General features: G+C 38.7%; 1 protein-coding gene and 1 long non-coding RNA gene across 2 annotated transcripts in view; one reads left to right on the top strand and one right to left on the bottom strand.

Annotated features, from left to right (window-relative positions):
• LOC311218851 overlaps positions 1-24,422 on the top strand; it is a 124,299-nt gene that overhangs the window by 34,374 nt on the left and 65,503 nt on the right. The window lies entirely within an intron of this gene.
• Positions 19,511-20,230, bottom strand: NGF (nerve growth factor; the record flags this gene model as incomplete). Its single annotated transcript, XM_084301726.1, has 1 exon — positions 19,511-20,230. One exon carries the CDS (start codon positions 20,228-20,230, stop codon positions 19,511-19,513), a length of 720 nt encoding a protein of 239 aa, XP_084157852.1.

Below are 24,422 nucleotides of genomic sequence, written 5' to 3'. Positions count from 1 at the left end.
AACATCACTGACTTCCAAAAAGCTAGTACTAGCGAAGTACTCCCCCTGTCCTATTATTGGCATTCTTATGCTGTTTCTTTAAGCATTTACTGTCAGATACTAAAAAAGTTGATGGGCCATTGGTATGACTAGAATGTATGTTTGTATATCTGGCGTTTCTTTCAAGTCAGTTCTGAGAATTTTCACAACACTGCAAGATGTCTGAAACAATATTAGTCCACAGCCTGTACTCTTCCCATTTCAACCTTTAGTCTGGAAAAAATGAATCCATTTGGTGCCTGAGTTTATCATCTTTTCATGGTCACACTACTAAATAAGTGTATTAGCTTAATAAGAAGCCTGTTTCAGAAGGGCTGTGCACCTGCACCAGGAAAGCTTCCAGAAACATATATTATGAGGTGATCTAAGCATGCTCATTATTCAGACTGAATAGCTCTAAAAGCGAAATTAACTCAGGTAGGGAAGTAATTTGAATAGAAAAGTAAGATTTACTTTACCATTTAAGAAAATTTTAATTAAAAAATAAAATTTACTTTGGTATATGTATATTAAAAGTTTGGAAGGAAAAGAAACTGAAAAAGGAAGTAGAATGACTATACCTTTTTTTCCAGAATGGTAATGCTCTAAAGCCATCTATTTTAAGAAAATAATTCCAGCAACAGCATTACTTCATAAACAGATGGAATGGTCAAGAAAAATTCAGAGCATATAGTAAATGTTGCTATTTTGCATTTTGGGAATAAAACAGGTAATTGCCTGTGGAACTAGTGATAGCTATTGTTCAGCAACTTTACAAAAAAAAAAAATAAAAATCACAATGACCATCAGTTTTTCAGTCAAAGCAGTTGCTCAGAGTAGCTTATGTCATAAAATTATACAGACCTGTGGAAAAAATGTTTCAAGTCAAATGCAAAACCTCTTATTTAGTCCCACAAAAAGTGAGAAAAGCACAGACTAGATATTCTGAAGTCACACTAGAGGGCACTTGAGCTGTTTCTTCTAAAGTAATTAGAGGTCAGAATAGCAGGATGCTTACACAGGAGCAACAGTGGACAGAACCGAGCACTAGAATTAGTGGGATTTATAAGTATCATGTTGGGAGAGTAGTTTTTGATCTTTTCCCATTGCCTACTGTGGGCAAGTTGGTATAAATTTCCAGGTGTAAATTTTTTTTGTTGGTAATATAAGCAATTAGGAAAAAAAATAAAGATTGCTGATAGATTGCAATAGTATTTTGTGCTTGTACATGGATAAATCACAGAAATATGGAGTATTTTAGGAGTTCAAAATGAAATCTAGTCTGAATTAGAACCAGTTGTCCAAAGAGTTCACAAAATCACAGAATCATTTAGTGTGGAACAGACCTCCAAGATCACTTTGTCTGACCTATAACCTAACACTAACAAGTCCTCCACTAAACCATATCACTAAGCTCTACATCTAAACATCTTTTAAGTACTTAAAAAAAAAAAAAAAAGTTAAAAAAAAAAAAAGAATTATAAAAGGTTGAGCTGACCTATGGAGTCTGCTCCTGTAGTATTGCTCTTGCTCCAGTTCTGTCCTTTCCCTGTATAGTATGATGCCCTTAAAACTATTGCTATTGTAGAAATGGAACAAATAGTTTTTAACAGCATTTCTATAAAGTGTCTGTAATGAACATAAAATGCTTTGGTTTGGAAGGGACATAAAAATCACCTAGTTCCACAACCCCCGGCCATGGGCAGGGACACCCACCACTTTTTGCTCAAAGCCCCATCCAACCTGTCCTCAAACACTTCCCAGGATGGAGCATCCACAGCTTCTCTGGGCAACCTGCTCTGTTGCCTCACCACCCTCATAGTAAATAATTTCTTCCTACTATCAATCTAAACCTACCCTCTTTCAGTTTAAAGCCGTTACCCCTTGTTCTATCACTATACCCCCTGACAGGCTCCCTCCCCAGCTTTCCTGTAGGCCCCCTTTAGGTATTGGAAGGCTGAACAAGGTCTCCATGGAGCCTTCTTTTCTCCACACTGAACAACCCCAGCTCCCTCAGCCTGTCTTCATAGGAGAGGTGCTCCAACCCTCTGATCATCCTTTTGGGTCTCCTCTGGACTTGCTCCAACAGGTCCATATCCTTCTTGTACTGGGGTATTCCAGGTGGGGTCTCACAAGAGTGAAGTAGAGAGGGAGAATCACCTCCCTCACCCTGCTAGCCATGCTTCTTTTGATGCAGCCCAGGCTACAGCTGGCTTTCTGAGCTGCAAGTGCACTTTGCTTGCTCATGTTGAGCTTCTTATCAGCCAATACCCCCAGGTTCTTCTCACGGATGCTCAATCCATTCTCTGCCTAGACTGTTGTGCACCCAGATGCAGGACCTTGCACTTGGCCTTTTTGAAACTCATGAGGTTTGCACAGGCCCACATCTCAGGCCTGTCAAGGCTGTTCTGGATGGCATCCCTTCCCATCGGTGTGTCAGCTGTACCGCACAGCTTTTTGTCAATGGCAAACTTGCTGAGGGTGCACTTGATCCCACTGCCTAGGTTACCAACAAAAATGTTAAATAGCACAGTCCCAATACCAACCTCTAAGGAACCCCTTTAAGGTTTATTTTGTAATAAATGAATTAAAAAATAATTTTATAAAAAATAAATTTGAAGACTAAAAAGATAGTATAGGCCATCCAGTAGACCCCATGCTTTGTAACTCATTACAGAATTTCAGAGGTTTGGGTAAAAAGTAAATAGATATCTATCTTCTGCCAAGTTTGGAAAGCATATATAAATTTATCTGGGTAAGGATTTAAGCTTCCATTTCTCTCATTCCTCAAATATTCGTTGTTCTTCAGAAATTAGTGGAATATAGTGGACAGGGGCATATATCTACTCTTTACTACAGGCATTTTGATCTAATTTATGTATCTAATACATACCGCTGTCAATAGAGTACACCAGTAGAAACCCTGATCACCTGAATCCTCCATGTTTTTATTAGCTTTTGGAAAGCTTCTCTCTTGCAGGTTTTTTTTTTTTTTGCTGTTCAGTTGAAATCAGAACTTAGAGCATATGGGTAATAAAAAATGTCACATTGTAGTAACCCCATAAATGGCTACGGAGCTATATGCAGGAGAACCTGTCTGGCTGCATGCTTAACCTTTTGGGTGCCAGGAGTTACCCCAAGGCCACAGGTAGGCCAGTGCTGCTGCAGTTTGATTGCTCTGAGATAAAAATCCCTGTACTTCATTCAAAGCAGTGGTTAAAAAAAAAAAAAAGACTCAAAGTGAATTGGACTTGTAAATCGGAATAAGGTTTAGTAACATTTTAGACAGATAATTGGATAAACAAAGAGGAAGGATTTACTTTTATTGCCTTCTTGTTTCTTTTTTTAAAACCAGCAAAATATTTTTACCAACCTGAAATAATTAATGTAGTCCCACAAATGCCACGAGACAGAACAATAATTACTGTAATTTCACAAGATGTTTCCCTATATATCTTTCCTTGACTGTTTTGCTCTCTAATTGTATATAACCAGGTATAAAATTTCTTGTTCCAGAAGACTGTGATCAACTCTTGGCACACTTGTATCACACTGATTAATTTCTAGAATTTATAATTGAATATGATTGTCCTATTCATTTGTGGTTGTCCTGGTTTCAGTTAGGACAGAGTTAATTTTCTTCCTAGTAGCTGGCAGAATGCTATGTTTTGGCTTAGGATGAGAAGAGTGCTGATAAGATGCTGATGTTTTAATTGTTGCAGAGCAGTGCTTACACCAAGCCAAGGACGTTTCAGCTTCTCACTCTGTCCTGCCAAAGGGCAGGCTGGGGGTACAGCAGGAGCTGGGAGGAGACAGACCCAGGACAGCTGACCCAAACTAGCCACAGGGGTATTCCATACCATCTGGGGTCATGCTGAACAATATATAGGGGTGGCTAGCCAGGGTGGGGGGGCCAGACTGCTTGGGGTTAGGCTGGGCATCAGTCAGTGGGTGGTGAGCAATTGCATTGTGCATCACTTGTTTCATACACATTATTATTAGTAGTAGTATTATCATCATTATTGTTATTATTATTACTGTTATTATTATTTTCCTGTCTTAATAAACTGTCTTTATCTCAACTCACAGGCTTCACTTTCCCATTTCTCTCCCCCATCCCAGAGAGGGAGGGGGGAGGATGAGCGAATGGCTGTGTGGTGTTTAGCTACTGGTCAGTTAGGAAGCAGATATCAGAGCTATGTAATCACGTTCCTCAAATGTACAACCTACAGAATACCCAGCCACAGGAGTCAGATATTTTCATTAACTCATCTCAACATATCAAGTACTAGTTAATATTCACTGTTACTGTATTATTATATTGTGTTGATTTATTATATTACTGGACAACTCATGCCATCTGCATGGGAAAGAGAACTTACCTTTTAGGATATAATAGTGTTTACCTCTCTAGTGGGAGTTTTCTTTGTCTCTTATGTATGGTACTGCTTCCCTAAGCTGTGTAGCTGAGGAAAACAAGGTAAATCTAAACAAAGATCCATGATAAGTTATTAGAAGGTCTTTTTCCTTGATTCTTTTTTTTTTTTTTTTTTTTTTTTTTTTTCAGTAAAATAAGCTGCATCAGTTATTAGTACCTCTTACTGCATACAGGGAAGAATCAAATGAAGTAAATTAAATGGCAATAAATCTTGTGTTAGCCAGTGTTTTCTTTGACAGGTGGGTAATGTCATGGAGTCTCTGTAATAAATGTATTGATGACATCAAGGTGCAAAAAGCTGCCAGGATAGTGGAAGACAGAAGTAGAATTGCTGGCAGATGAGGGGAAACTTCTAAAAGAATAGTTGTAACTTTAAAATGACATGAGGGAACTATTTATTTATTTATTTATTTATTTATTTATTTATTTATTTATTTATTTTGGAATAAGCATCATAGCATCATCACACACTCAGGATTGGAAATAAATGTCTGGGTAAAATATGTATTGAAGAATCAGGGAGAAACTGCAATTTGAGCAGAAAATCTTGTAGGGAAGGAGGCATATGTACCGCTTGTTATGGACAGATCACAGTTTGTAAGATGAGCATGATCATTAATACTCATATAGCCTTTTCTGCTCCTCAGGAAAGATGGGGTCTACTCAGGAACAGTCCAGACCCAGTTTAATCTCTCTTATTCCTCTTCTGAATTGCAAATACAAGATAACTCCATAACATTTCCTTTATATATCCAACGTATGTATCAAATTCAGAAATCCTTTGAGAACATGACTTTGCTTGTGGTGGTGTTTGAATGATGTTTGAAATCACAGGATTTCTCTTGCTGCTGATGTTGGTTCATATCTGGTTTTCTTTTTAACTTTCACAGGTCCTTGAGAATTAAGCATTTCTGGCTATTGCCATGGAATTTGAGATGTTGTGGGAGAGTCACTGTTCCCAGATCACCACCAGTTTATCTTTCTACTCACATTTATGTTGAGTGTTTATGTGCCTGTCTTCTGTATACTTTACAGATGTGCCTTGTTGCAAACATTTCAGTAGATACAGATCAGTCTTTTGTCTGACTCAATATGGTGTTTTAATGCTTTTAAGGTAAAGATGTTTTTTAGTGCTGAAATTGTGAACATCTATCATCCTTTCCTGACCTGACTACACAACTGATGACTGCCTGCTTCTCTTGATCATGTACAGGGAAGGACATAGATAACCCATCTGAACTGTGCTTGTTACTGAACATTTTGAGTTCTTTTTTTCTGAGCAGTAACTTGGTGTTGTTGTTTATTTATTTATTTATTTTTTAGTGATGCCCCTGAATTCTAGATTGAGCTCTGCTATATCTCGGTGGAACCTCCAAGTTTTATGGTTGGACTAGATGATTTTGTAGATCCTTTCCAGCCTTGTGTTTCTATGATTCCATGAAAGGTGTTCTTTGGTGAAACTGTTGATCATCGTTTAAGTGTGTATTGTATCCTGCTCAAGAAGCAGCTTTCATATAATGACACCTTGTATAGCAAATGTTTTTAAAACAGTATCCTCTATTTTGTAGGGTTTGTTTCTTTCAGCATAACAGGGCCCTCCTATATTTGCAGGGGTTAGGGATCTTTGCTCTTTACAAGAGTTGCAAAGTGTTTACTAAGACTTTAGCTTCCAGTTTAGGTAGAGATACAGTAAAAAGAACCTTGCAACTGAATTTAAGATCCTCCACGGAGAAAAAAATGTCTGAAAGCAGCTTAGTTCTTTGCATTGAACTGTTCAAGTTGAACTTCCAAGTTTCTAATCAAATTCTGAAACCAGATGGAAGGAAAATGTGAGGAGTAATACAAAAAGTATGTTGCAGAGAAGATCAAATGGAAGAAAGAAGATGAAAATGTTCTCAATTGACTGCAGAGTTCCTTCACGAACAGCTTTATAGGAGAATAACCCTGTTCATACTGCACCTTTATTCCTTTATTTTGTCTGGAGGTGTACACATGAAACAAAATAGCCTTGTGCAGTTGGAGGGAATGCATTGCAATGTTGCTCATGTCAGCATTGAACAGCTTTAATTTTTTTTTATTATTATTATTTTTTTTATTTTGTGTGTGTATGTGTTACTGATTTCGATATAGTTAATTAACAGGCTTTCTGTGATCTCTAAAGGCTTTGTTTACTGTATCCTTATCTGAGAAAAACAAGAATCGAAAACAAGTGTCTTCTCTACTGGTAAAATTTTGTTGTGATTTCTTTTACTTTGAAGCAGTAGAATGACTTCTGTGCTCTTGTATGGAAGAGCAAGAGTTAGGAGATCCAACAGCTCAAGAAAGAGAAGGAAAAAAAAAAGAAATCACTCTAACGAACAAGATGTGTCCTTATTCAGAGAACGGGAATACCATTCTTTCCTTCTTTGGGGAATATATGAGCAGAAAAATGAACTGAGAGACAATAACATGAGTGTCGTCAAAGTATTCCAAAAAATAGCTGAGACTTGTGCAGATGCCAAGTCTAACTTTGGCTGATTCTCTTTTAGGAATTTTGTAGAGCAATTTTCAGAATTCTATTAATACAACATGCAAATATACTTCAGACACTCTGGGTCTGCGCTGTGGGAGTAAAGTGTTTTTTGGTGATTTTCAGAGGCCAAGAACATGTATGTTTTTTGAAACACAAACTTTAATCATATATGTGAATTGAAGATGTTTAAATGTTACAGCACAGGGAAAGAATCACACAGAATCACAGAATGTTAGGGGTTGGAAGGGACCTTGAAAGATCATCTAGTCCAATCCCCAAAGGGGATTGTGAAAGGGGAGTGAAAAGAATATATAGCATAAGTAGAACCAAATGTCAGACGTAAGAAAAATAAAATGATGAATATTGGTACTTTTTTGGACTACATGCCACAGTCATGGACAATAGCAAGTACCTTTGCTGCCTCTGTATCCAGGATTCAGAGTTTTATATAAACTAGTGTTCTGCCATTCTTTGTATCATAACAGCATGCCCCATGGTCTGTGCTGCCAGCAAGGTGAATGCTGGCATTCACCATTTAAAATAGCAAAAAGTTGCCCCATCAAACACTATCATTTGTTGATAACATATTATGTTATCATTCTTAACATACTGACTGATCTGGTTTAAGGTGGTTAACAGCATATATATCAAAGATATGGCAGGATGTAAGACCTGTGATACATGCTAATTATGATATATAACATATATAATAATGGATGATTGTAATGATACATGCCATGACAGGAAACATCATGAGAGGTGAAATGTCTGTGTCTTGTGGTTGATTACTTTCTGCAGCATTTTACTTCCTGTTATGGTAGGTATGTGTTATGGAAGTGAATGTACATTGCTGGGTTCTTCTTTGTAATCCCTAATGACCTCTTTCCAGTGTTGAGGTGAGTTTGTCTTCCCAAAGATGAATTTGGGAATATATCCTCAAGCTTCAGTTCAGTTATGAAAACATGGTGGTTTTGGTCATGCAATGAATAATATTGTATTCTAATTGCTTTCATTCTAAGCCTGTTCCAGAAGACAAAGATTTGTCTGAATATCTTTGATCTATGTGTTCCAGAGGCTAATCAAATCTGTTATTGTGGGATTATGCCCATAACTTAATAAATGGTAAATTGCAGTTGACTCTTGGTGACCTCAAAGATGTCTTGATTAGCATAATTTAATATTTCAGTTGTTGGTTAGAATATTGTTTCCTGCTATATTCTTCATTTTTCATAGATTTTGAGATTTGATGGTAATTTTTTCTGCCCCTTCTCCCCCCTCCCCCCCCCCCCCCCCCTTTTCTGTAAAAACATAAGAATTATTTCTTTATTGAGTGACAAAATACATGCTGTTGATTAGGTTCTTCAGATCTCATAGATCTGAGACCCATAGGTGTTTTACTGTGTTCTTTTGTTTCGGGCTTAAATTGTATCCAGAGCTTTACCAGCTATTAAACAAGAATGTATACTAGCTTTTTTCCTTTTGTAAGTATCTGGTTTTGGTCAGAGTTGGAAACGGGACTAGTGAATCCTTTGTTCTGAGTACAACAGTGTTGTTCTTTTTAATGGTCTAAACATTCTAGTAACAAACCCAAAACTTAAGTTGCATTGGCACTATGGGCAGCATGGAAGTATCACAGAGGATTCTTCTGTCAGTTAAATCAGAATTATATTTCTATTTTCTTTCTGCTATGGATATTACGTAACTTCAAGCAATTGCATTTTTCTCAGGAAAATATATTGTTTTTGAGTACATCAAATGTGTAGACATGGTGCATTTGCATCTCATGGTGCCCAGTTTATATAAAATGGGGTCCTCAGTTGTGCTGGAATATGTTTGAGTGGATGAATAAAACCACCTCTTGGTATTATCATGAGTGGATATTTGTTTTCAAGAGTGTAATGAAGAAAAAAACACCTTTAAGGTGGTGAGTATATTAAAAATGTACGTTTCTTTGAAAAAGGAGAAAAAATATGTAATGCTCTGGAAGTTGATTTATATTCATGGTCCTTTCATCCAATGTAGAATAAGTGAGATGTATTAGTGGAACTAACTGCCTGAGTTAATTCTTTTAAGTAGCCATTGAGCTTTTACAGTTTTTACATGTTACTTATCTAGGGGTATAAAAATAGCCCATAAGGATATTGCCAAGTCATACTAACCAGCCTCAAGACCTTGGTGTAAAAATCCTCTCACGTTCACTTGTACTCTTTGACAGTGAGAATATTGTTGGCTATACAGAGACATTCTCTGTGTGGTCAGAGCTGGCACAGTATGCTGAGGGCATTTTTTCTCCTCCAGTATGGCTCATTTTAGAGCTGGCAGTTTGGATAGTGTGGTCCAATACAAGATGCTGAAATGTTTATTTGATTCCTTGTTCATTCTTTTCTTGTGAAAGAGCATAACTTCCTCTCTTAAATTTATGCAAAAGGAAGAGGCTAAACAGAGGCTTAGATACTTTAATAGTAATACCGAAATCCTTTTTAGGGTCTAAAAGGGGAATAAATTGTTTTTGGCAAGCTTAACAAGATTATTGGTTTCGCTGCTATTTGCTCAAATGTCCTCTATTTTTTGTCTTGGTTTTCTTTTAACTCCTTCTCCCACAGCCATAAAATCAACCATTGTTCCCATGGATCTTTAAGTTCAGCACCTCTTTCTAGGGCTGGATTGTGTACAAAGGCACCATCATCATCAGCTTCCTAGTTCTTGAGAAAAGTGGTCTCAGCTGTATACTGTTACTGTTTCAAAATACACCTCAGATAAAGTCTACACCATTGTTTGTAACATAAGTTAACATGATTTATCATGGAGAAATGCCATGCCATTCTGCTTATTCTATCACACTGAGAAAATAAATATGAGACGTTTCAGTTTGACCTCTGATTTAGAAACAAAGTGAATTTAAACACTGAGAATAAACATAAAATGAAGGACATACATTTTGAGAACTAATTACTCATTCCTACATACTCTGGCTTTTTATCTTTCACTATTGAATAGCTTCTGGCTTATGAAGAACATTTTGTTCATTCATGGCAAAAATAGGAATGAAAATAACAGCACTGCATCTAACAATAATTTAACAAAAATACTGAATTAGGATTACCCGTGGTCAGTGGCAGATAAGGAGGTTTCTCCAGATTATTTCATATTTCAGTTTCTCATGTTTTATGGTTTCTAAAGGGCTTTTGGTAACATTCCAGTAAACAGAGTATGAGGAAAAGCTCAATAATGGTGTCTTCTGAGGCAGAAAGGATATTCATAAACATACTATCACAAGGGGACTATAAGAATATATTTTTAATGAACTTCTAACCACGTGTGTGTCAAGCTTTCAGACATAAATAATTATTTCTGTGTTATGTGAATGTGTGCATATAGCAACTTTGCTGTTCAGAGCAATTTGGAACAGGAAGACTGAAAATTGATAAAACTGATGAAGGGGCTACAACACCTGTGGTAGGTACACCAAGGTTCAACACTATGCAACTGGCAAAGTAGTCTTTGGGCAAACTGAAGGCAAAGGCAAAAATGCCTTTGAGGGTAGAAATGTTCTGAGGGAGAAGTGTTACAGAGGTTCACTGAAGTGTCATCTATGCATGTAGGATGATTCCAAACCACTCTGTGGCAATAAGAAAGAGAAAACCAAAAGGGGGCAGGAAAAAAAAAACAATGTTTGGAAGTGTTGTTCTAGACTAGTTGGTGAGAAGAAATGCAGCAGGCTAGGTTTAAGTACTGGAAATTAGGAAGGCAAAGTCTCTAAGGAGCTGAATTGTAGCTAAGGAAGTTGTGTTCTGCATTTGCTGTCTCATTGGTTCTTGTTGGCAGACATACTTCAGTAAAAGCATTTTACCATTTTGTTTTCTGTCTGTTCACAGTGGAACAACTTGTGGCCTAAGCTGGGTATCAGAGCTAAGTCTTTCTGATGTACCTGAGAAGACACCAAGGGAGCCTATTAGTATCACTACAGATTTTTAAGTTGGGATGGAAATAAATTCTCTTCTCCCCAGCCTATATGCTGTGTGATTCCTGAGAATGCGAAAAAGGGATGTAGCTGTACAGTAGCTGTTCCAGCATAACTCTGCAGTGAACAGAAAGCAAATCTCAATCTGGAAGTGAAATGTGAGCACAGATGGAAATGTTTGTGGTTATGAAAGTATTTGGATGACAGAATGGGTATGCCTGGCATCCAAATCAATTCACTCACTGAGTTCCCTTTTACCTAGTAATAGTGACCCTGTACTCTTGGTACTTCCTTGTGGTGGTCTTGACCACAACAGCTTGTCTCTTCATCTTTTTTTCTTCGCTGTAGAAACCATTGTATATTGGGCAACAGTCACTTCCCTCAGCCTGCTCATGATGCTCTGTCTAGTGCAGCACAGCAGAGATGCTTCCAATCTCATGCTGTATTTGCTCTTTCTGACTTCCAGTCCCTACATGCTTACATCTCCTGTTTGAGCACTGAATGAGGAGTACAATCTTTTTAGCTAAGTATTTCCTAAGGGCTCTTGAAAGTCAAAATCTAAAGGGTCAGGAGGAAGAATGTTCTGAGAAGCAGGTTAAGTGAAAGCTTCCTGTTCTAGTGTCCACATGTACCTCCTTATTCTTTGTTTTCTGTTTCAGGACTGTCATGATATTTGGGTTAAACAGAGCTGAACCAAATGGCTAGTGTTAGAGATCGTGATCATGACTGCATGTTTGCATGATGCTCAGTTCTTGCTGAAGTCCCTTTGGAGCGTTACTTCCAGTGAATAGACCATTCACTCTGCAAAATGCAGTCATAGCACGATGTATTTTTTTTAATGTCTTCTTGTAAACTTTCTGTTACAGGCATACCACAGGCACACACCTCAGGAGTGTTGATTAGTGCAGTACTTTGTCTAAACATTTTCCCACTGGATCCAATCCAGTCTGGGATTGCAACTGTTGTGAGAAGGCAACAAATCATTCTGAGAAGTATCTAAATTTGCACCCATTGGTCAGAGCAATGTTTATGAACAGACAGAGTCACATGACAGAGGAGAGGGTACTCTTGAACCCTGCTAGTAATATGTTCTAAAAAAGTACCAGAGCTCCCTTTTTTTTTTTTTTTTTTTTTTTTTTTGGTATGAGTAAACCACAGAACTACATTTTTCTTGTTTGAACAACCCCTGGTAGAATGTCATGGGAAAAAATGCCAGGAAAGCAACTGGAGTCAGCCCAGAAACATTTTTGATGCTCATAATTACTTTATTTCTTATAACAAACAACAACACAAACAAATCAACAAACAGCCTTTTCAGAAATTTGCATATTCTTTGAAAAAGTATTTCAGGGCATTACAGTGATTGAGACATAGTACCTATGTGAAAAATGCAGATAGGAAACCGTAAAGAGTAAAATAAATGCCATGTGTATACATTTTTTCCCCTCATTTTCAGTCCTATCTCAAAATAAACAACAACAACAAAAAACCACCCCACAATGTAAATCATTGTTTACTTTTTATACAGTCACCTTTGTATCTAGTATCTTGTATCTACAAGATACTTGAAAAGGATCGGTCTTGCAAAGAGTTGTATTTAGCTTTTTTTTTTTTTCTCTCAAACGACCAGAGAAAATGAACAAGGAGGTCTCATATCTCCTTGGGCCCCTTTGAACACTCCGGAGTGTTGCTTCTGTCCTCCGTTTCTAGGTTGATTATAATTTAATGTTGTTGGTGACACAATCTTCTAATTTCAGGAAGATGTATCTTAATTAGATTGAAATTTGTGCATTTGTCAGTAGCCCTGAGCTTATACAGCAGTCTGCTACTCCTGGAATGGCTGGCCTTAATTTTTATAGTGCCATTCTCCTTGTGCTGACTCTGGAAATTGTAATCAGAATAACTGATCCAACTTACAACATAGCAGAAAGCCTTTAAGATTTTTCAGAACTTTCTTCACATGGTTTTCCTTCCTGTGCAGAAAACAAGGAGGAAGCATGAAGACTTCAGCAGAATTGTGCCAAGTTTACTTGCAAGTAAATGAAACATTTTTTTTTCTTCGTGTGTCAGTAATTAGTCATACTTACCTGGCAAGTAAGAAGATGATATTATCTGTTATAGATGGCTTTCCTGCATCAGCTGGTAGCTAGCAGTCTTGTGGCAAAATCTTGCTGCTTTTTTTCTGTTTTCTTGAACAGCTTTTGCAGTTCAGTGATACATTAGCATGTAGTAATTTGAGTACTGCTGTTGGCAAATTGGGTGGCAAGAGATGCATATTAGATAACTGTTGAAAATGGTGTTAGTGTGCAAATGTTCTAAGTGTAGCTTATCTATTAACTTGCTTCAGACATATGAAAAATGTTTTTGTTTCAGGATAACAATAGCCCTTGCAAAATTTTCTGTATTTTGCTTCAGTAATCTGCTTTGGGAGCACACTTTGAAAGAGAACTTGACTTTCTAGGTTGAGTGAACTGGACTTCCATCATTAGTCAATAAAGAGTCCCAGTTTAGAAGAGCATTTTCCCATTAAATACTGCCTTTCCTATGTTATTCATTACCAAAATTTATTACTAACATACTAAAATCTCCTCTTTGCTCTTTTCTGTGTGTTTTTATTTTTATTTTTTATTTTTTATTTTTTTTTTTGTTTTTTTTTTTTGTTTTATAAGCTAGGAACTAGTGGAGGACAATAGACTTCTGACACATTTTTCACATTCTTGTCACCATCAATTCTTCATCTGACCTAATTACTTATAGCTGTTCTGGTTCATAATGTTTTTTAATCTAAGCCTCTAGTTTTACTGTTTTAACTTTGTTAATTATATTTATGGCTAACATTTCTTATAATCAGTGTCAGTTAACAAAAAAGCTGTTGATAAATTCCTATAATTTTTTTCCTGGTCAGTTTTTGATTGTCTTAATAGGAAGTTGTTTTTCACAACTTCCTGAAAAGTATTGCTAACTTGGTGTGGGAAAATTGAATAACAACTTGGATCTTACAGTTCTAGGTTTGGAATAATGAACATTGTCTAGTGACTTGAAGACACTTTTTCATTGTTTACCTATTCAACTGGTCATTCCTACCCCACCCCCACCCCCCCTTAGAGTTTAGTGCAGTCTATTCTCCTGTAAAATACCATCCCATGCTGTCTAAAGACTCACAGTGTGCATGTTTTCAGAAGCTTGAATTCCAGTCTGCGTGAAGAACCTTTAACTAAAGCAGTCATACATGGATGATACACTGACATGAACACTTTCTGCCACCTAATTTTTTCCTGTGCATCGTAGACTCATTTAAGTTGGAAAAGACATCTAAGATCATCTAGTCCAACCTTTAATCTAGTACTGCCAAGTCCACCGTTAAACCATGTCACTAAGCTCTACATCTACATGTTTTTTGAATACCTCCAGGGATGGTGACTCAACCACTTCCCTGTGCAGCCTGTTCCAATGCTTCACAACCCTTTCAGTGAAGAAATCTTTCCTAATAACCAACCTAAACCTCCCCTGGCACAACTTGAGGCCATTTCCTCTTTGACCTATCATTGTTGCTTGGGAGAAGAAACCAATCCCCACCTTGCTATAGGCTCCTTTAAGTTAATTGTAGAGTGCATTAAGGTCTCTTCTGAGCCTCCTTTTCTCCAGGGTAAACAACCATAGCTCCCTCAGCTGTTCTTCATAATGCTTATTCTTCGGACCCTTACTAGCTTTGTTGCCCTCCTTTGGACATGCTCCTGCACCTCGATGTCTCTTTTGTAGTGATGGGCCCCAAACTGAGCACTGTTTGTGAGGTGCAGCATCACCAGAGCTAAGTACAGGGGGACGATCACTTCTCTAGTCCTGCTGGCCACGCTATTTCTGATACAAAGCAGGATGCTGCTGGCCTTCTTGTGAATCAACACTAGGTGAGTGATAAGTTTGAAAAAGAAATATGGTGGATTTTGTGCTCTGATTCTGGCAGGTAGTATATTATTTAAAAGTAATTCTTTAAAAGAAAAATCTATATGCATTTGTAGTAGTAATCCATTTAACTGTTTTAGGTGTGGACGTTTTGGAGGGGATTTTTTCTTCTTTTGGTGTAAAGCAAGAGAATTGTTTTCTAGAACAGTTCAGTACAAACATAGCAAAAGAACCTCGTGCCCCATCCTGGTGACTTTAATTGTATTGAGAATGTAGCGTCCCCATCACATGAACAACAGGTAGCAAAATGATGACTTTCCTGATCAAAGGTTGTAGTGGTTTTACCCAGCTGGGCAGCTGAGCTCCAGCACAACTGCTTTCTCACTCCCCCTCCTAAAAGGGAAAGGGGGAGAAAATACAAGGGTTGAAATAGGGACAGGGAGATCACTCAATAATTATCATCATGGGCAAAACAGACTCAGCATAGGTAGATTACTATAATTTATTACCTATTGCTAACAAGCTAGAGCAGTGAGAAACTAACAGCAAACTAAAGGCACTTTCCCCCCATTTGCCTTCTTCTGTGTTCTCCCCCTGAGCAGCATAGGGGAATGGGGGCTGTGGTCAGTCCCTAGTGCTTTGTCTCTGCTGCTCCTTCATGGTCCCTCTCTGCCACTGCTCCAGTGTGGGGTCCCTCCCACAGGATGCCATCCTTCAGAAACTGGTCCTGCTTGGGCTTCCCACAGGCAGCAGCTCTTCAAGAACTGCTCCACTATAGGTCTGTACCATGTGGACTCTCTCTATGGGCTGCAGCCTCCTTCAGGCCAGATCTGCCTGCTCCAACGTAGGCTCCTCCACAGGCTGTGGCATGGAGATCTGCTCTGCTGCATTACCCTATGCGCTGCAGGGGGAAAGCTTGCTTCACCATGGTCCAGGGGAACTTCTGCTCTGGCACCTGGAGCCCCCTCCTACACTGCCCTTGGTGCCTGCAGGGCTGTTTCTCGCTCCTTGTTCTCCCAGATGTTGTGGTGCAGCAGGCCTTTTCCCTCCTTAACATTAAGGATGTGCAGCTAAGGTCACCACTGTTTTCAACCATTATGAAGTTGTTTTGCTCTTTAACACCAATCTAAGCAGAGGCGCATCCATTCTTCCAATGAGATGTTGGTCCTCTTATAATTCTCTTACGCTTTGAAAAACCACTGAGTACTGTCTCCTGGCCAGATTGGAAGTTGGATAATTCTGTCTTGTATTTTCTTAATTTCAAGTCCCTCTACTGACTGCTGCTTCCAGGTGTTCTGCTGGATAGCTTTCTTTAAACTGCTTTATAATAGTTCTTCTATATTTTCTTCCACTGTGGGCAGTGACATCGAATCTTCCTTAGTTCTTGCTAGTTTCATTTTATATAGCAGTTTGGATGAAGGGTCCTACTGAAATGTTAATGTGCAATCTTCAGTGGTTATACAGATCGAGTGCTGGAATTCAAGACTGTGTGTCAGGTCCAATGATTGTTATAATGCTGGAGTTGCCTTGCCAGAATAGCCTATTTGTAGGAATATAGAAACTGATTTTTCTAGAGCTAAGAATACATAGTAATTTCGTCACAGAATCATCATAGAATGGCTTAGGTTGGAAGGGACCTTAAAGATCATCTCATTCCAACCCTCCTGCTACGGGCAGGGGTGCTACCTAATAGATCAGGTTGCCAAGGGCTTCATTCAATCTAGCCTTGAACACCTCCAGGGATGGGGCATCCACAGTTTCTCCGGTCAACCTGCTCCAGTGCCTCACCACCTTCTGAGTGAAGAATTTCCTCCTAACCTCTAATCTGTCTCCCCTCTTTTAGTTTAAAGCCACTCTCTCAATTTCAAGCCCTACAAGCAAGCTCCCTGACAGTGGTGTTAGTTGCTCTAATGAAAGATGTTGCTTATTAAAGAAAGGCTTGTAAGGGTGCAGCATCTATTGTGCTTCCCTTTAATCACATTTGAACACTTGATTAGATAATCAAGAAGCATTGTTATGTAAGGGATGAAAGGAACTATTTAGAGAAAGCGTGACTATTTTGTAACTAGGCTCTTCCTCTGTCAATGTCAAAACTTCCTATCTGTATTGCAATTGAAATGAAAGCAATCAGGGCAAGGCCTAACAACGAATAACTTGCTTGCAGGACTGAGCATTACAATGAGCTTTTGGTATTCCAGGTCTTTGGCATCAGCTCAGCAGTGGGAATGATTGCATACCCAGTAAGACTTCAGACACATCAAAACAAAACTGAAAATCACCACCAAAACAAAACTGTAATAACAGTGGTGATGAGAGGATGAGTTCCATGTTACGGGATGGAAACTGATTGTGGTTTTTGTAGCTCTAAGTCTGGAATACTAGATTCTGCAATTAATGCTGGGATCAAGATCCAAGTGTGAATGCACCAAACTGTCCTTTTCATGCTTTTTCTATCCTCCCTTTTGGGACCTTTTTAATTATTAGGCAAGAAATGTTAGTAACAACATATTTCACTGTCACGTATTATGAACCAATAGTCTAATTTCAGTCTTGGAAGTACAAAATTAAAATCAGCTGAAGTGGTAAATGTGGAATAAATCACATCAATATCTGTCAGACTATAAAATATTCTCCCCCTCAATGAACAGAATAAAAGTCCAGATTTATAATAGTAATTAATAGGTCTTCCAATGGCATCTGTTTGTCTGTTATCAGATTGGGTGTTAGAGGCAGGAATATACTTTAAGGTGTAGCAGAGGAACTCTAAGTGGTCTGGCTTATGGAAGGTATGCCAGCACTCAAGATTGCTTTAAGAAGAAAGTTTCAGGGCTCTGTGAAGAAATGCCAAGTTTTGCACATTTGGAATTACCAAATGCAATCCTGAGACACTGCTTCAGTTGCAGTTCTGTTATGTCAATGGTAAAATAATGGCATTCACCAGAAACCTAGAAATCCAGGATAACTATTGGCTTCCTTTTTTTCCCTAGTCACACTGCGTCATGTATGGTAAAGAACAGATTTGTTACCTTTGTACATTGCTTTCAGGCTCCCAAAGAACGTAGGCATGACTCTGCTCCAATTCTAAATTCCTCTCTGCTTCACAGTGCCGTGCTTTTCACACACTGAGCTTTTCCTCCATCTCTCCTGTGTTGAGTGGGAGGTGGTTGCCACTTTTACTGTGTTCTGCTACTGTGTTAGAGCATCTGATACCTGTGTGGCCACAGGACAATCAAGATCCTGTCCTCTCCTAGACCTTTCAGCTAACTGTCTATTCATGCATATATAGCAAAAAATAATGTTCTGAAGGGGGTAAAACATTCTTATTGGAATATTGATGTCCCACACCATAACCGCCTACTAGAGGGGGCTGAAAAGTGACATATGAGTGATTATCAGGAATCGTCTTTGAACTATTGCCTTCTATGTCACAGACTGGCAATGTCTTACTAGAAAGCATATCTTACCTAGATTTTATTATTTTCCATTGGCAGTATTTTATGACAATACATTTTCTCTAGAGATTTACTCTCCTTTGCTGTTTAGCCTGGGGAAGCAAATGTCAGGCCTGTTTTTCTCATTAAAAAAATAAGTGTGTGAGTAAAGGCAGGGGCAAAAGTGTGCCCTCTAGAATTTGGAAGAAACCTGGCTAAAAATCCTTAATGGTATTTGTTTTGAAATGGTTTCTGCAGTGGATAGCAGCTCTTCTTCCAAAGGAAACAGTGAGAGAAAGTACAGTTTTATCCAGTGTGCAGTGACTTAAACACCCAGCACGAGTCCCAGTCTCCACTATGTACTTCTAGAAATCGGTATTCTCCAAAGCACAGGAATTATGAGCCCATGGTTATTTTGGGGCTTCTTGTTGAGATACAGGCTTAGTGTTTTTTTCTATCACGCATGAGAAGATTTGCCCCTATGTCAATGCCTCCTTGTCAAAATACCACCTCAAGAGAATTTTTACTTCTTAATTACAAGGCTTGTGAAGATTTTTTATTTTTATACGTATATTTACATTTACAACCCCATCACTTTAATATAGCTCTTAAGCAATGAGCTGTAAAATGCCATTCCAATTCAAAAATACATGCATCTAGACTCTGCTCTTGTATAGACAAATGTTCAAAAATAATCCAGAATGGATTATTTTTGTAATGAAAATATTTTGGCAATTTTAAATTAGAAATTTATCTAGCAACACGCAGAACTAGTGTTCTCTACCTGGAATTCACTGAGGTGATTAATGATAGAAGACTAATACCTTTATGTATACTTAGTAAAACTGGAAGCAAGTTTTGAAGGGTCTTTTTCAGTCTTTTCGTAATTGTTGGAAATATTTAAATTGAAAATAAACCTACAAGGTTTTCACAGTAAACTGGCAGGCTATGTGATGAAAAACTAGAAAAATGTGGTCTTTTTATAAGATAGTGGACAAAGATTGTTCAATGGTCCTGTGAACATTTCAGAGCTGTAGGGCTGAACTGAGACTAAGGTGGACATCTTCTGAGGGGTTCTGCTGGTAAGTAAATTGCAAGCACAAAAGGTTTCCAAGAGAGTTTAATAAATAATGAAGTTCTTTCTGTACTGTATAAACTATAAATACACCATGCAGTCATTTATAACTTAAAATAATTTACAAGCTGAGGTAGGGGGGTAGGAGGATGTTGTCATGGGGTTTAGCTCCATTTCAGGGTCTCCCCGACTTCCTGCTGAGCACACACACGCAGGCTGTGTCAATTCGAATAAACCGCCAGGCTGCTTGCTTGCCCTCCATTGTCAGTGCTTTTACAAAGGTGTGTGTTGTGGTGCAGTAAGAGTTCCAGTGCTTCGCATCAATCCCTCGGCACCCACTGGAGACTGGCTTAGGGTCCCTGCACTTGGTCTCGAAAAAGTACTGTTTAAAAATGTTGTTGTTAATGTTGACCTCTCCCAACACTGTCACCTCTTTGCCTTTGATGTCAGTGGCTGTGGTTTTGTCCCCAACCCACATGCTGACACTGTCACACACTGAGAACTCTCCCCGGTGCAATACAGGATGCGCTGTCCTCTTGGTCCTGGCAGTCCTGTTGAGAGAGACTGCACTGCTGAGCTGTCCCATATTCTGTCCTTTCCCTGATATTGGAGGGGGCCGTGTACTGAACAGAACCCGAGGAGACCGGAAACGCTTCTTCTTAAATAAACTTGGGTCCATGGTAATGTTTATATCTTCTCTTCTACCTATCGTCCAAGTAGAGTGGCTGTGGGTTGTCTGTGGAGCTGCCTTGGAAATGTGGTGTCCGTTACTCTGGTGGGATTTGGGTAGGGAGTGTTCTGCAGGATACTCCAGTGGAGCATTGTCTTCTGACTTTGGAGCTGCCTGTGTGCCGATGAAAAAAGCTATAATCAGAGTGTAGTACAGCATGGACATTACGCTATGCACCTAGAATGAAAAAAAAATGTAGTATTACTGTAAGCCATGTTGGCAGAAACAGATGCTGTTGCTGACAATAAATTTGTAAGATACCCAGGATCATATAGATTTCATCAGGTATTCATGTGGGTGCCAGATGTTGTTCTTCTGGGATAGCTCATTCAGACGGTATAGAAGTTCTTAATAAAGTGAGAACATTAGAAAATAATAGCTAAATTGTTATTAATTCCTCTGGTATTTGTTATTAGAACACTGTTTATGAAGGACTTGTTTGGTGTTATTAATGTGGAGACCATATGGTGACAGCATGTTCCCAGGAGTAAAATCTCTAGTGATTTTTGGCAATAACCTTGTTGGTCAGGGCTGGTCTCTTGGCTGCATATACCCTCTAGAGTAGTGAGAACAGAAGCAGGACTTTGGCTAAAGTAGCTTGTCCATTTAGTTCATTTGTCTACAGGTGTGTCCTTTGGGCTAGGGTGGGGACCACCACCAAGCCATTATTTGTATAAGTGGGGGAACCCCAGTGAATCCTGCCATTATCGCACACTCACGGCCACACTTACCTGCCATGTGGACATGCCCCAGCACTCTGGCTGGCTCAGCAGCCTCCAGCAGCCTCCATCTATCCCATCTGCCCTTTCAGGACGCACCACATTGCTGATTTTGGGCAGATAAAGCCCAGGCTCCTTCCCAGAAGAGCTCAGACATCACATGTCACAAGGGCAGATGGGATTTGTCCAAGTTCAGGCTGCCTATTAGGACAAATATGGGTATTACATAGGAGCACCATGGATGATAGGCTATTTTTGGTTGGTTTCTTAGGTACAGCATAGCTAAAACCATTGGGGTCATAGTTCTGGTTATATAGAGAAACACCATCCTTTTTTTTTTTTTCCAAAGTTCTGTGAATAAGAAGTTGCACAAATGTCTCTGTATAGTATATCTAAAGCCAGTGCTATTCTTCCTTTGGGGTGGAGAATATGCATGTTTTTATGGGTGTGGAAAAATGTTAAGACAAATATCTAAAACATCTTGAAGAACAGTATAATGCTGGAAGACCAGTAGCAGTAATACCTCGTTAGGTTAATTACCATGCGCTGGCTAATTCAGCTATGTGCTAGGTGACAAACGGGTGGCAGGCATACTGGGAATAAGAGAGACTCAAAAAGGATCTGAAATTGCAGCTAAAAGCAGACATTATATTTCCTCTGTGAAGAAATAGTAAGTAGACACAGTATAAACAGAAAAAAAAAAAAAAAGAAAAAAAAAAGAAAAAAAAACCTTCAAGCCAGGCTTCTCCCCTGGCTCAGTGCTTTGTTTTGCCTGACATGTCTCAGCTGGCCCTGAATTACACTGTGTCCAGCCAGCAGGCAGGCAGCTGCACATAAACTGGACAAACAGGGTTTTTCAAAAGAGGAATTAGACTCCGCAATTTCACTGTGATTTCCCAGCATGTTTTAATGTTTTTCCTGGGTGTGGGTCAATGACAATTGAAGTTCCCCCTTTCTGTTCATCTTTCTCAGACTAGAATTCAAAGCATCACTAAAGCACTCACTAGGACTTTAGCTTTGCAAGAACACAATCTTGTAGAAAATGCAGAACCCTTAGATGTCCCATAGGATCTCATGTGGATACTTTTTATCTTGGACAAGAGCTGAAATGAAATAAACAGCTGTGTTTGTGCAGGGCTGGACAAGCATTTAAGAAATCAGCAAGAGATGCCAAACAGAGGTAGTGACTGAACAGTATAAAGATGTTACAGTCCCTCCATCAGGGGGACAAAAGGAGACAAAGTCCAAAAGCCATATTAGCAGATCTCTCTGCAACCATTAAGCTGGAAGATCTGGGAACAGTATGATGATAAGGAGAGTCAAATCTCTCCCACGGAGAAAACCTTTACTTATCCAGCTATTTTAATTTACTTAAAACAAGTCTGAGGGTTGCTGCTTACCCACATGCTGCTCATGCTTGAGCAGTCATCATTATCTGTATAAGGAAATAAAGCTGGGTGTAGCTCAATAACTTGGCTATGCACAATTCAAAGTGTAACCCCTTGTTCAACAACGAAATTAAAATCAGATGGTTCATTACATCTCTAAAAAGTTAGCTTTTCCAACAGAAATGTTAATGGAAAAGGTTTGCAGAACATACTCCAGAAACAATTTAGGCATGCCAATAGCAGCCTCAACCTATTGTGTTTACATATAAAACCTGTTTTTATTATTTCCTTCTATAGGATAGAGGCATAGCAATGCCAGCAAAAAGCTCATTTCTGGTTTTGTGCCATACCTTTGTTCTCTGAGCTTCTTTCTTAGGTTGCATATGCTAACATTATTGTTCTAAGGCCATTAACACAAAACCAGAAAGAGACAGACAAAATGTAGTTGGAATACCTGGTAGTTTTCTTGAAGATTCAAAATCGAGTCTTTTCATCAATTATTACATTAGTGGAAAATGAAAACCAAACATATTTAAAAAGTGGATTAGTCTTGATGATAACACAAGCAAAAATAAAAAATAAAAAAAAATATGTGTGTCTTAAGACTGTTGGGATTGTGACTGTTTTTCTGACATGTACATATATTTTAGGGGCTGTTTTGGGGGGTTATTTCTAAACTTTATCTTGTGCATAACTACTGAATCCTTTAATGGTGCTTTCTGAATGTGTTCAGAATGTGCAGCCACCTGAGCTTCCAGGAGATGCATAGCTGCCATTTTTAGTGCTGGTAATAAAATGTTTGTCACATTGGCCACAAAGGTTACCACGAGTCTTTTAATACCAAAAATGCAAGAACTGTACTAAAACAGAGGATGTTTAGTGAGCACTGTGCCATCTAAGCAGACCATCTCTCATTATACATAAACATTCCCCGCAAAAGGTGCGTATGGAAGCACAATAAGAGAAGAAAGAGTAAATGGAAACTCCCATTTTAGCCAGATAATAGCTAGCTAGCAGATATCAGTGAAGCAACTCATTTAATATTTCAAAGAACTAAGCATTTCCCAAAATAATAAAATTTCTAAAAATAATGCAAATTCTCTCATCTTCACTCTTCAGAAGACAGATCCATATTTTTTTTTTTAAGTTCAGAATGACAATTCTCATTCTCATTTATATGTTAGTTAAGTGTCTTGCTACCTATATTTATGTAAACATTTCTGATATAGGCATTTGGGCTACTGTGTGATACTGATAATATCTTATTTCAGTCTGCTCTGAGAAAGTGCATGTGTTGTGCTTACCTCTGAGTATACTGCACAAAAAACTGCTCCCCAGAAAGGTCTTTATTTCATCCAGATGCTGAGCTGGGCTTGGCTGCAACATGCCATCAGGCCAGTTTGGCAGCGTAGCTGAGTCTGGGAGTTGCTTACTCTGCGTTCCACTAGAAGTAGAAGTATTTGTTTCAGTAATTAGCCAGCAAATACGTGTTTTCAGTACCCTTCCCCACTTGATAGCAGGAGTTCAGGGACAAATTCACTCGCTTGGCTTTCTGAACTGTGCTTTTTTCATTTTCATGGTGTAACAATTGTCTAAGTGCAGTTCTTGACTTTCAAAAGCACCATGTTTGTAAGACAGAGGTACCTTTTTTTTTTTTTTTTTTTTTTTTTACCTAAAGTAGGTTGCCCAGACCTTTATAGTACCTGCAGGAGATGAACCTATCTGTGTCCTATCCATTCCTGTGCTCTGCACACATCTTAATTATGGCCCATGCCTTCTATCTTTACGACGATGCCCTGAATCCTGGAAGTCCTTTAGGGATCCTGAAGGAGGGTTGCCAATGTGCAACCTACTATACATTCTGAACAGTCAGTTGCAAGTAATTTCAGTTTATCCTTTAAGTTTTTGTTAAGACATACAGTGAATGCATGTAACATTTCATACAAAATACTATCTACCAACAGGAGAATTCCAGCTTCCCCACCCACCCCATCACTGTTTGAGTTGTGTATGAAGAAATGCTGTTGCAAAGTTCACTGGGCTGTTTTGTTATAGCATTGCTTTTAGTGAAAGTGAGTGGAGAAATAAAGTACGCAGATCAGAGGGATGAAACATCTCACAAGTTATCCAGTGATAGTGATGGGACTCTGCTGATTGTTTGGAATCAGCACTGTTTCAGTGAAGAGATGATGCCTAAAGTCTTTCATTCAGACATGGAAAAAAGAAATTCTAATGCTCTTATTCTGCCAG

Source organism: Netta rufina (assembly GCF_964035555.1).
Source record: "Netta rufina genome assembly, chromosome: 26".
Taxonomy (NCBI): domain Eukaryota; kingdom Metazoa; phylum Chordata; class Aves; order Anseriformes; family Anatidae; genus Netta; species Netta rufina.
The sequence above is the reverse complement of the archived record's forward strand: the minus strand, read 5'-3'. Positions and strand labels throughout refer to the sequence as shown.